Source organism: Lithobates pipiens, unplaced genomic scaffold (assembly GCF_037356315.1).
Source record: "Lithobates pipiens isolate NorthernLeopardFrog02 unplaced genomic scaffold, aLitPip1_a1.2 Scaffold_18, whole genome shotgun sequence".
Lineage (NCBI taxonomy): Eukaryota > Metazoa > Chordata > Amphibia > Anura > Ranidae > Lithobates > Lithobates pipiens.
In genome coordinates this window covers 637,457,079-637,470,221 of record NW_027507758.1, presented here as the reverse complement: position 1 = coordinate 637,470,221, position 13,143 = coordinate 637,457,079, and the positions used below count along the sequence as shown (strand labels likewise).

The 13,143-nt window shown below is 48.4% G+C and overlaps 1 protein-coding gene across 1 annotated transcript in view; it reads right to left on the bottom strand.

The window, feature by feature from the left end:
- The window catches only part of LOC143986896 (uncharacterized), a 237,087-nt gene that overhangs the window by 91,365 nt on the left and 132,579 nt on the right, over positions 1–13,143 (bottom strand). The window contains 1 exon segment of the mRNA XM_077485302.1: positions 1,866–1,917. Within this exon segment, the coding sequence (XP_077341428.1) occupies positions 1,866–1,917 (52 nt within the window).

Below are 13,143 nucleotides of genomic sequence, written 5' to 3'. Positions count from 1 at the left end.
TCAAATATACCGTAACCTCCAAGAACTTGCTGGGTACTTCTCACTGAGGAAATGACCATGTCATTAGTCGAAACTTTGCGTCCACATGTTCCACCCCATCCTCCCTATAAGGCTAGGCCACGTTTAGAATACTGGGGCTGACTTCTCCTCAATTTTGGCTAAATAGTGCAGAATTGCTGTTTGAAACTGTTTGATTTTGTATGACACTCACAGAATGGTAGTAAAGTTACTTCTTGTTATTTTTGATATCCCTGCTATTCCTGACACTGCCGGTTTGTCCCGCAACTCCTAAACGTACCCGTCCTTTTGTTTATTATTCTATTCCCCATTAAACTACTGTCCTCCAGATTGCAGGCGGCACAGTGGTGTAGTGGGTAGCACTCTCACCTAGCAGTAAGCAGGGTTACTGGTTCAAATCCCAACCAGGACACTACCTGCTTGGAGTTTGCATGTTCTCCCTGTGCCTGCGTGGGTTTCCTCCGGGTACTCTGGTTTCCTCCCACACTCCAAAGACATGCAGGTAGGCTAATTGGCTTCTGTCCAAAATTGGCCTTAGGATATGAATGGGGACCTTGGATTGTGGGCTCCTTGAGGGTAGGGACTGATGTGAGTGTGCAATGTACAGGGATAGGGACAATTGTAGACACTCAGGTTGAACTGGATGGACTGGTGTCTTTATTCAACCTTACTAACTATGTAACTATGACTCCAGACACTCTCACTGTCCCCCTACAGCAGCACTACAATCTAGTCTGCTGACCATCCAGCTTTCTGTCTCTCAGGTGGATTGGTGCTTCCATTTCCACCTCTGGTACCTTCTCCCTTTATACCTTGTGATTTCCACAAGCCTCTCTCTCTTTCCTATCTCTGCTTTCTGGGTCTCTTCCCCTTATTCGATTCTGCCTGCTTTCCTATTCTTCTCCCCCCTATTCACACTCCCTCTTTCCCTCCCTACCTACCCATCCCCTTGTCTCTACCCTTTATCACACCTCCCTGACCTATCACCCCTTATCCCCCCCCACTTCTTGGTTACACTAGCCCATTCTCTAACGAGGCTACCTCGGCGTAGGCAGAAACTCGTTAACCCAAGGCAAATTAACGTATTATTTCATAACTCTGCTCCTAGTTCTCCTTGCATCATGCGAACGGAATCAGGATCGCATGGTTCCCTGTCGCTGAAGTGTGTGTCGCTCAACGTAAAAGGCCTAAATGTACCTGAAAAATGATCGCAGGTCATATCTGCCCTCACCAAGCAGAAAGCCCAATTTATCCTCCTCCAAGAAACTCATTTCCACTCGGACTCTATCCCCAAGATTACTAACCACATATATCACACAGCCATTCACTCCACGAACCCCACAGCCAAGACTAAAGGAACTTCCATACTAATATCTAAACATGCCCCCTTCCAGCTATCAGACTCTCTGGTAGACCCAGAGGGTAGATTTATCTTTATCAAAGGTTTATATGCCTCCAAGCCACTCACGGTAGCAAACATCTACTCCCCGAACGAACGTCAAGTCTAATTTTTTAGTAAAGTCAGCAATCTCTTATTATCTTTCAAAGAGGGCATGGTCCTTCTTGGAGGAGACTTTAATTTCCCATTGAACCCAGCCATCGATACCTCCTCAGGCACCTCCACACTGTCTTATAGAGCACTTCGCCAAATCAAACTACAGCTCCAAGGACTAGGGCTACAGGACACATGGCGCACATTATTCCCCTCAGTCAAAGATACTCTAATCCTTTTAAAAAATACTCACGTATAGACTACTTCTTTCTTTCCCAACCCGATCTGACTGCACACACGCAACGATAGATCCAATGTACCTGTCCGATCATCACCCCATTTCAGTTACCCTGACCTTTCCGGACTTAGTTTTGAGGACCAAAACCTGGCGCTTGAACTCCGCCTTGCTTAAGGACATGGAATTTACCACACTCTTAGAATCCCGAATCCGCGAGTACTTCATAGAAAACAATACCCCAGATATATCCCCAACTACCGTGTGGGAAGCGCACAAATGCGTCATACGAGGGGAATTAATGGCACAAGCAGCAAAAGTCAAAAGACAACACCAGAATACTATAGTACATCTAACTGATACAATTAAACGATTAGAGGCCTCTCATAAACACTCCCATTCACAGCTCTCCCTACAGGAATTGTCTCTTACACGCTCCCTGTTATTGGAGGAGTTGGGGAAACGCACGAGACGCCGATATGTTCTTCATCAGAGGGTCTTTTATGAACAAGGCAACAAATGTGGGAGAATGTTAGCATGAGTTGTAAGATCCTCCAAACCTTCCAATACGATCCACCAGATTCAAAGCTCACAAGGCATGCCCCTTTCTAAAAACGAAGATATTGCGCAATGCTTCGAACGCTACTACAAAGAATTATACAACCTGAAACCCTCCACCCAGAACCTAGCCCAAGCAGAAAAGAGATCAGAAGCTATTAGGAACTTCCTAGCCCAATACTGCCCGAAACCACTCCCACAGTCACAAGCTGAGGACATTGAACGGCCCGTATCTATAGAAGAATTCCAACTCGCCTTAAAACAAATGAAAACAGGGAAGAGCCCGGGCCCGGGCGGGTTCACTTTACAATATTATAAATGTTTCTCCACAGTGTTGTCCCCAAAGCTAATAACCACCTTTAACTCCATGGCAAACCCCGGGGTTTCAGTCAACCGTATGTTAGAAGCCCACATTACGGTCATACCAAAAGAGGGTAAGGATACCACACAAGTACAGAATTATAGGCCTATATCCCTCCTCAACGTGGATATCAAACTCTACGCCAAAATTTTAGCAAATAGGTTATCCCCGCTCCTACCCAGCCTTATCTCCTTAGACCAGGTAGGTTTTGTCCCAGGAAGGGAGGCTAGGGACAATACCATCAGAGCATTAAACCTGCATCACTGGCTCACTAATTCGAAAACTTGAGGCTTTTTCCTATCCTTAGACGCCGAGAAGGTGTTCAACAGGGTGGCCTGGGACTACATGCACGAGACCCTGAAGGCAGTTGGCCTTCATCCTCGCATGTTGTCTCACATTTCAGCCCTATACTCTTCCCCGAACGCGAGGGTGAGAGTAATGGCCACCTTTGCGGACGGCATCTTTCTCTCTATCACTTCCCCTCTTACTTCCATATCTAACCTGCTGAAGGATTTAGAACATTTTGGGGCCCTATCACACTTGAAGATCAATTATACAAAATCACATGCTCTAAACGTCTCCCTCACAAACAAGGAAGTAGAAAGTTGCCAGAAATCTTTCCCCTTTCAGTGGAACCAGAAGGCCATCACGTATCTAGGTATACAGATCACGACAAAAATGGCTGATCTCTACAATGAGAACTTTCTGGTTGCCCTGAAAAGAGCCCAACATGATCTGAAAGACTGGGGCAATCTTAACATCTCATGGTTTGGCCGAACGGCTCTCCTGAAAAAGATAATTATGCCACGCCTCCTATACCTCATTCAGTGCATCCCCATCGACATACCTGCATCCTTCTTTGCAACATACAAGAGGGCAGCCTTGTTGTTTATATGGAGAAATTCCCCACCCCGGATCAAATATACACGTCTTACATGTCCAAAACTTAGAAGGGGTATTGGGCTACCGAACCTCTATAAACACTTCCTGGCAAGCCATCTTACCCGAATTGTTGACTGGAATATTCACGAAACTGGAAAGGTCTGGGTGACCCTAGAAAAATCTCATACATGACTCCCCCATAGGTCCCTACCCTGGGTTTTACCACAACACTGGCCTTCAGTGATCACAGGACACCCACTTATTCATCCATCTCTCAGAGCCTTTAGAAAGGCGACTAAAACTGCAACATTCTCCTCGGTTCCCGGACCCCTAACCCCACTGAGGGCAAACCCCAGCTTTACACCAGGAGTCTCAACTTCTTTTCTCAACCAGGAATGGCCACACGATAGTATTTTAGCACATCAATTCTTCACCCGCAGGCCCCCCGAACTTATAAGGACTTAGTAGCCTCTTCCCCTTCCAACTCTTTCTCGTTTTGGTCATATAGACAGATCCGGCACTTTCTCTCCACCCAGACAATAGCGGAAGTATGGACGAGACAAAGGACACCTTTTGAAACATTGTGCACGCGAGCTCCCCCGCAAAGGCACTTAATTTCCTACATATACAGTATACTTATAGACGAAACCCTCACCGCCCCAGATTTAGTTCACTCGGCCTGGGAGTCGGACCTCCAAATTTCCCTCACTGATGAGGACTGGGTACTCATCAACGAATATATCCACAAAGGGTCCCTGAACGTTGCCATTCAGCAAAACTGCTATAAAGTGAAGACGCACTGGTATAGGACAACATTACGTCTACATAAATTTCCCCCCTCTATCCCAGATACATGCTGGAGATGTAGGAGGGCAAGGGGAACCATTGTCCACATTTGGTGGGAGTGTGGTTCCCTCCAGCCATTCTGGAAAGAGTTACATGAGCTTATTGCTCACATTACTGCGTACACCTCCAGCACAGTACCTCCTACACCATACCCATTTAACCAAATCTGAGTACTATAAGTCCTTGGCCATGCATTTGGTGAATGCGGCGAGACTATGCATGCATCCCGGTTCATTGGCGATCCACACACACTCCAACGATTGGCGAATGGTTCCTGAATAGTGATGGACGAACTTCCGACGGGACGTTTCGTGAACGCGGACCGCGAACGCGGCCGATAGTTCGTGAACCGGAACGTTCGTGGCAGGCCCCATTGACTTCAATGGGAGGCGAACTTCGCAAACCTATAGGTCAAATTTGCAGCCACAAAATAATTATTAGCTGTGCAAACATAGTCCCACCACATGGCCAATGACATAACACATGTATGAGGTGAATCTGGGATCGACAACTACAAGCATTCTTTTTTTATATGGGAAATTGTTGTGACAATTCAGGACTGTGGAGCGCATGAAGGCAATGGAGGAGACGGAAGGTCAGGGACCAGGGTAGGCAAAGAAGAGGGTGCAGGAGATGATCACCAGCAGCGTGACATACAGCAATGACACCTGCACCGTGATAGAGTCATCTGACACCAGCACCGTGATACAGAGCACTGACATCAGCAGCGTGACATACAGCAATGACACCTGCACCTTGATAGAGTCATCAGACAACAGCACCGTGATAGAGAGCACTGACATCAGCAGCGTGACATAAAGCACTCACACCAGCACCGTGATATACAGCACTGACAGCAGCACCGTGATAGAGAGCACTGACATCAGCAGCGTGACATAAAGCACTCACACCAGCACCGTTATATACAGCACTGACAGCAGCACCGTGACAGAGAGCACTGACATCAGCACCGTGATATACAGCACTGAAACCTGCACCGTAAGCAGCCCCAGGAGGAAGTCAGCATAGCACAGGGATGGTGGGAGCCCCTCATAATGAGCATAGCACAGGGATGGTGTGAGCCCCTCATAATAAGCAGGCCCAGGAGGATGTCAGCATAGCACAGGGATGGTGTGAGCCCCTCATAATAAGCAGCCCCAGGAGGATGTCAGCACAGCACAGGGATGGTGTGAGCCCCTCATAATAAGCAGCCCCAGGAGTAAGTCAGCACAGCACAGGGATGGTGTGAGCCCCTCATAATAAGCAGCCCCAGGAGGATGTCAGCATAGCACAGGAATGGTGTGAGCCCCTCAAAATAAGCAGCCCCAGGAGGATTTCAGCACAGCACAGGGATGGTGTGAGCCCCTCATAATAAGCAGCCCCAGGAGTAAGTCAGCACAGCACAGGGATGGTGTGAGCCCCTCATAATAAGCGGCCCCAGGAGGATGTCAGCACAGCACAGGGATGGTGTGAGCCCCTCATAATAAGCAGGCCCAGGAGGAAGTCAGCACAGCACAGAGATGGTGTGAGCCCCTCATAATAAGCAGGCCCAGGAGGATGTCAGCATAGCACAGGGATGGTGTGAGCCCCTCATAATAAGCAGGCCCAGGAGGATGTCAGCATAGCACAGGGATGGTGTGAGACCCTCATAATAAGAAGCCCCAGGAGTAAGTCAGCACAGCACAGGGATGGTGTGAGCCCCTCATAATATGCAGCCCCAGGAGGATGTCAGCACAGCACAGGGATGGTGTGAGCTCCTCATAATAAGCAGCCCCAGGAGTAAGTCAGCACAGCACAGGGATGGTGTGAGCCCCTCATAATAAGCAGCCCCAGGAGGATGTCAGCATAGCACAGGGATGGTGTGAGCCCCTCATAATAAGCAGCCCCAGGAGTAAGTCAGCACAGCACAGGGATGGTGTGAGCCCCTCATAATAAGCAGCCCCAGGAGGATGTCAGCATAGCACAGGGATGGTGGGAGCCCCTCATAATAAGCAGCCCCAGGAGGATGTCAGCATAGCACAGGGATGGTGTGAGCCCCTCATAATAAGCAGCCCCAGGAGTAAGTCAGCACAGGGATGGTGTGAGCCCCTCATAATAAGCAGGCCCAGGAGGATGTCAGCATAGCACAGGGATGGTGTGAGCCCCTCATAATAAGCAGCCCCAGGAGTAAGTCAGCACAGCACAGGGATGGTGTGAGCCCCTCATAATAAGCAGCCCCAGGAGGATGTCAGCATAGCACAGGGATGGTGTGAGCCCCTCATAATAAGCAGCCCCAGGAGGATGTCAGCACAGGACAGGGATGGTGTGAGCCCCTCATAATAAGCAGGCCCAGGAGGAAGTCAGCACAGCACAGGGATGGTGTGAGCCCCTCATAATAAGCAGGCCCAGGAGGATGTCAGCATAGCATAGGGATGGTGTGAGCCCCTCATAATAAGCAGCCCCAGTAGAAATATGGCACCGCTCAACCTCTTCAAAGAGGAGGGTAGGGGCATATAGTACGGTGTGCTTTTTTTGGACAAGGAAGTGAGCCAAATGAAGAAAGAAGGTCTGTGTGCTTGATTAAAAAAATTGTTTATAGACATATACATGGTCTACTGGTCACATGTGTTGAATTCCTCCGAGATCCATGCCTCATTCATTTTTAGAAATGTGAGGTAGTTAACACTGTCGTGAGCTAGGCGAGTACGCTTATCGGTCACGATCCCCCCTGCTGCGCTGAACGTCCTTTCGGACAGGACACTGGATGAGGGGCAAGCCAACAGTTCGATTGCAAATTGGGCAAGCTCTGGCCAGAGGTCAAGCCTGCCCACCCAGTAGTCCAGGGGTTCATCACTCCTCAGAGCGTCCACATCGGCCGTTAACCCAATGTAGTCGGACACCTGACGGTCTAGGCTTTCCCTGATGCTGGATCCGGATGACACCTGTCGATGGGTCGGCTGAAAGAATGACCTCATATCCGAAGTCACCAACACATCTTCAAACCGTCCTCTTCTTGCAGGCGCTGTTGGATTGGTACCCGCAACTCCTTCTCTGGGAGTGGGAATTGCTCCTCTGCCAGCGCACGCAAAAGCAGAATGCAGCATTTCTCGAAGCAAGGCCTGGAAGTGCTACATTCTGACAGCCCTCTGCGACGGCGGTAACATTTCCGCCATTTTGTGTTTGTACCGGGGGTCTAACTACGTTGCCACCCAGTAGTGGTCCTTGACCCTTATGCTTTTTATACGGGGGGCCCTATTAAAACACTGGAGCATGAAGGCCCCCATTTGCACTAAAGTGGAAGCGGTGTGGTGGCCTGGCTCCTGCTCATCGTCCAGGATAATGTCGTCCTCTTCATTCTCCTCTCCCCATCCACGCACAACAGGGATCCCAGAAAGGTTTAAAGCATGCTCTTCTTGCTCCTCCTCATCCGCCCCGGCACCATCCTCCTCTGACTCCTCTTCAGACTCCTGTTGTTCACTTGTCTCAGATAGAGTAGCCCCCCTGGCAATTCATCCAGCATTGCGACTTCCTCATCTTCCCGCTCCTGCTCCTCCACAGCTTGATCAATGACACGACGCAATGCACACTCCATAAAGAAGGCATAAGGTACCATGTCACTGATGGTGCCATGGCTGCGACTGACCAGTTTGGTGATCTCCTCAAATGGCCGCAGAAGTCTGCATGCGCCACGCATGAGCAGCCACTGGCGCGGTGAAAAAAACCCCAGCTCCCCAGAACCGTTTCTGCCGCAGAGTTCATACAGGTAGACGTTAACTGCACGTTTCTGCTGGAGCAGCCTATCAAGCATATAGAAGGTTGAGTTCCATCGCGTCGGGCAATCGCAAATAAGACGTCTGACCGGCAGATTGTGTCGCAGCTGAATGTCAGCAAGGCGAGCCATGGCCGTGTAAGATCTTCTGAAATGGGCCGAGATTTTCCTTGCCTGCCGCAAGATGTCCTGGACCCCAGGGTATTTGACAAGGAATCGCTGCACGACCAAGTTTAAGACGTGTGCCATGCATGGCACGTGCGTGATTTTGCCCTGTTTCAATGTGCTAAGCAGATTGGCACCGTTGTCACACACCACTTTACCAACTGTCAAATTGAGCGGTGTTAGCCACTGATCTGCCCGTGAACGCAAAGCTGAAAGGAGTGCCGGGCCAGTGTGGCTCTTGGCTTCCAGGCACAACAGACGCAGCACGGCATGGCAACATCTCACCTGGCATGTGGAATAGGTTCTGGGGAGCTTGGGCGGTGCAGCGGAAAAGGAGGAGTCAGCTGAGGAGGAGAGGGAGGAGGATGGAGTAGGAGGAGGAGGAGAAGAAGAGTCAGGCCTGCATGCAATCCGTGGCGGTAAAACCAAATCTACACGGGTGCCACGGGTTACATGCTTGACGGCCGTCAGAAGGTTCACCCAGTGGGCAGTAAAAGTGATATACCTTCCCTGCCCGTGTTTGCTAGACCACGTGTCTGTGGTCAGATGTATGTTGGCACCGACACTGTGTGCCAGAGATACATTCACTTGCCGCTGAACATGGCCATATAGCTCTGGGATGCCCTTCTCTGAGAAATACTTCTTTCCTGGGACCTTCCATTGTGGTGTTCCAATGGCCACAAATTTGCGAAAGGCCTCCGAGTCCACCAGTTTATATGGCAGTAGTTGGCGGGCTATGAGTTCTAACAAGCCAGCCGTCAACCGTTGGGCAAGAGGGTTATCCGGCGTCATCATTTTTTTACGCTCGAACATTAGGCCCACGCAAGCCTGCCTTTTTGCAGAAAAACGTGAGCTTGGCGTGATGGAAGGTGGAGTGGAGGACAATTGTGAGGAGAGAGGAGAAGGATAAGTAGAAGACGAGGCTGGACGGTGAGAGCCTGCAGTGTGGCTTTGTGTGTTCCGTTGCTCCCACTCGGCTCGGTGATGGCTGCCCATGTGCCTTCTTAAGGCGGTCGTCCCTAGGTGAGTGTTGGGCTTACCGCGACTAATGCGTTGACTGCAAAGATTGCAGATGGCAACGCTATTGTCAGCAGCGGACATGTTAAAAAAAGCCCACACTGCGGAGCCATGTGCCGGTGTCCTGGGAGCGCGAGATGTGACCGTACATGGTCGATGACTCGCTCCTGATATATTTGCAGTCTGCTTTGTCCCTCCTGTGCAATGTAAGTTATTCCTGCTTCTCCTCCCTATCTGCTGGTCCATATCTCCCTCTGAACTCCCCTCCTCTCCCTCTCTTGTGGGCACCCATGTGACATCACTAGACACGTCATCATCAACGTCACCTTCCCCACCGCTATAAGTAGAGATCTCGGAGTAGGCAGCAACACCGGGGACCAACCTCCTCCTTGGGCTGATTTGGGTACTGTCGTCAGACTGCTGAGTAGTGGTTGTTGCTACCTCCTCTTCCTGATCCAATACCAAGAGTGGCTGCGCATCAGAAATGTCCTCTTGATATGGATCGGAAAATAATTCCTGTGACTCAAGCGGAAGGTATGTGGTGGTGGTGGTGTTGTTGGTGGTAGTGTCTTTGGGGGTGCACATAGCAGAGAGTGAAGAAGAGGGTGCAGATCGAGAGGATGAGGAGGGTGCAGAAGAGTAAGGCTGAGTGAGCCACCCAACCAAGTCTGGTGCGTCCTTTAAAGTAATTGAACGCACCTTCTGCAACTTCCCACTTTGGCTCAAGCCTGTTGCTCCTGCCCTACCCCTACCACCCCTGCGGAAGGGCCTGCCTCTTCCTCTGCCTGTCATTTTTTAAATTACCCTGTGACAAAACTCTCAGTCCCTATACCGATGAAGGACTGCTGCAGTATAGGGCAGCGGTCAGCAGTAGTGCACCTCAACCCTATGTATTGTGGACCGATACCAGTCCTTATAGAATAGCAGACTGTACCTCACTCAACCCTATGTACTGTAGCACCCTACACCAAGTTACCAGTCCTTATAAGGACCTTTGTGGACCAAGTAGGTTGTGTGTGACTGATTAGCAGACTGTACGTCAGTCCCTATACCGATGAAGGACTGCTGCAGTATAGGGCAGCGGTCAGCAGTAGTGCACCTCAACCCTATGTATTGTGGACCGATACCAGTCCTTACAGAATAGCAGACTGTACCTCACTCAACCCTATGTACTGTAGCACCCTATATACCTTACCAGTCCTTATAAGGACCTTTGTGGACCAAGTAGGTTGTGTGTGACTGATTAGCAGACTGTACGTCAGTCCCTATACCGATGAAGGACTGCTGCAGTATAGGGCAGCGGTCAGCAGTAGTGCACCTCAACCCTATGTATTGTGGACCGATACCAGTCCTTACAGAATAGCAGACTGTACCTCACTCAACCCTATGTACTGTAGCACCCTATATACCTTACCAGTCCTTATAAGGACCTTTGTGGACCAAGTAGGTTGTGTGTGACTGATTAGCAGACTGTACGTCAGTCCCTATACCGATGAAGGACTGCTGCAGTATAGGGCAGCGGTCAGCAGTAGTGCACCTCAACCCTATGTATTGTGGACCGATACCAGTCCTTATAGAATGGCAGACTGTAACTCACTCAACCTTATGTACTGTAGCACCCTAGACAGACCAAGTTACCAGTCCTGATAAAGAGCTTTGTGGAACAAGTGAGTTGTGACTGATTAGCAGACTGCAGCAGAAGGGCAGCAGTCAAGTATAATATTCTTTCTATATTTGGAAGAAAGAATATTATACGTGTACAAGCCTATTACCATACCACTGATACCAGTCCTGAAAAGAACCTTTGTGGAACTAATAGTAACAGCTACTGTTTAAACTGACCCTCACTGCCTGACACACTGCTTCCTGCCTGTCCCTATATAAAATGGCAAAACAGAGGCTACTAGGAACAATAACTGGTTACTGGAATAGCACTTTTGTGGACCTGATAGTAACAGCTAATGATGATGATGACTAATCTGGCTGTCCCTACAACAGCAGCACACAGCGCCCTGTCCCTTTCTCTAAACTGACAAAAGACACTCAGGCTGCTGCAAGAATCAGTAGCACAGCAAACCTATATACACCTAACACCTATACCAGTCCTGAAAAGAACTTTTGTGTACCAAATAGCTAGCGATTTATCTCTTCCTACTCCACACAGCAACCTCTCCCTATAGTGACAGAAGAAAGAATGTAAAATGGCCGCCGGATCGGGTGTATTTATAAGTTAGGGGGAATGTCCAAGTGTTCATGTGCTGTAATGTCTCAATTGGCTGTCCTGTACCCCATGATGGATGTGTCATCAGGTCAAAGTTCTTTTACACAGTAAAAACACAGAAGTCCGCCGGGCGAACGGCGCCAATAGTCCGCCGAACGGGCGGACCGCGAACAGCCGAAATTCACCGCGAAACGACCGCCAGGCGAACTGTTCGGCCATCACTATTCCTGAAGATCGAAAAAAATAGAGGAAAAGGAAGAGCTAGTGCATATCTCCCAAGAGAGGATCCAAAGATTCACCGCAACGTGGGCATGTTGGACTCACTTTAAATGAACACAGTGTTTTCGAGCCTATAGCACTTGAGCTACAAGTGCCACCAGGATGGCCGTAGATATTAAGAGAAATCGTGCCGAGGTATCAGCTCCATACCGGAAAAATTGACATAGACTCTAACAACACCTAAGATCCCCCTCACCTTACCTTGCCTACCATTCCTCCCCCCCGCCCACTCCCTTGCCCACCCCCTGCCCCTTCTTGTTTCCCTCTCTCACTTGGACTTCCTCTCTTCTCCTATTCTTCTCACCTTTCTCTATACCTTACTTGCTACCTTTTTCCTCCCTCTAATGGGACAAATTGACTGTCAGATACCTGCAATGCTAGAGGGCCATTCGGCTATATTGCCACATTTTACCAACCTTGTACTATGAAGTGAGACCTCCATTGAATTTCAGAATTATTCCATATCTATGATACATACCAATGTCCTGGAACCTCACATGCACTTTCTTCTGTTATAACCTGTTGCTGTATAAGCTGTTCAATGCAAATATCAATAAAATCTTTATGGGAAAAAAAAGAAAAACCTGTTGTTGTGAAGTGTGGGTAGGGTAGGGTTCTCTGAAGAGAAGGGTTTTCAGGGATTGAAGGAATGAAGCGATCTGCTGAGCTGGTTGAAGGTTTTCCATCAAATGAAAATAAACAATGTTGCATTTGTTCATTAGATGGCGATAACTTCTACGATATTTAGCGCCATCTAATGGCCAAATGTACATTTTCAGGTTTAAATCAATGGTTGGTTTAATATTGTTGCTTTGATTCATTTATATCCTTCAGTGTGTACTGTACTCACCAGTGTATGAGGGTGACCTTAGTTATCTGTATGAAGACATGTCTGATGAAGGAAACTAAAGGGGTCTACTTATAGAAAAATTCATTTGAATAATGCGACAAATCCCTCATCCAGCCTTTACATATTCTGGCCATAAATATAGCAAAGTGATTTCCTATGATGGCCAGCTCCATCTAGTGGCCATAATGGGGTATTTTTTAAGACATGACACTATCAGTGAAAATATCACAATACCGAATTATGGCCACTAGATGGAGCCAAAGAAATCAGTGTATGAAATAAAATACATCCAATATTCATCACAGCTGGGCAAATGCTGGTCACATTCGTTCAACTATTTTATTTAATATTTAAAAAAAAAAAAAAAAAGAGAGGAAGATTTGGTTACTATAAATATACCACATCCAAATATATATATCATTTCAAAAAGAACCTTGAATGTCGGACTTTATTCGTATGAAAAAGGGCAAA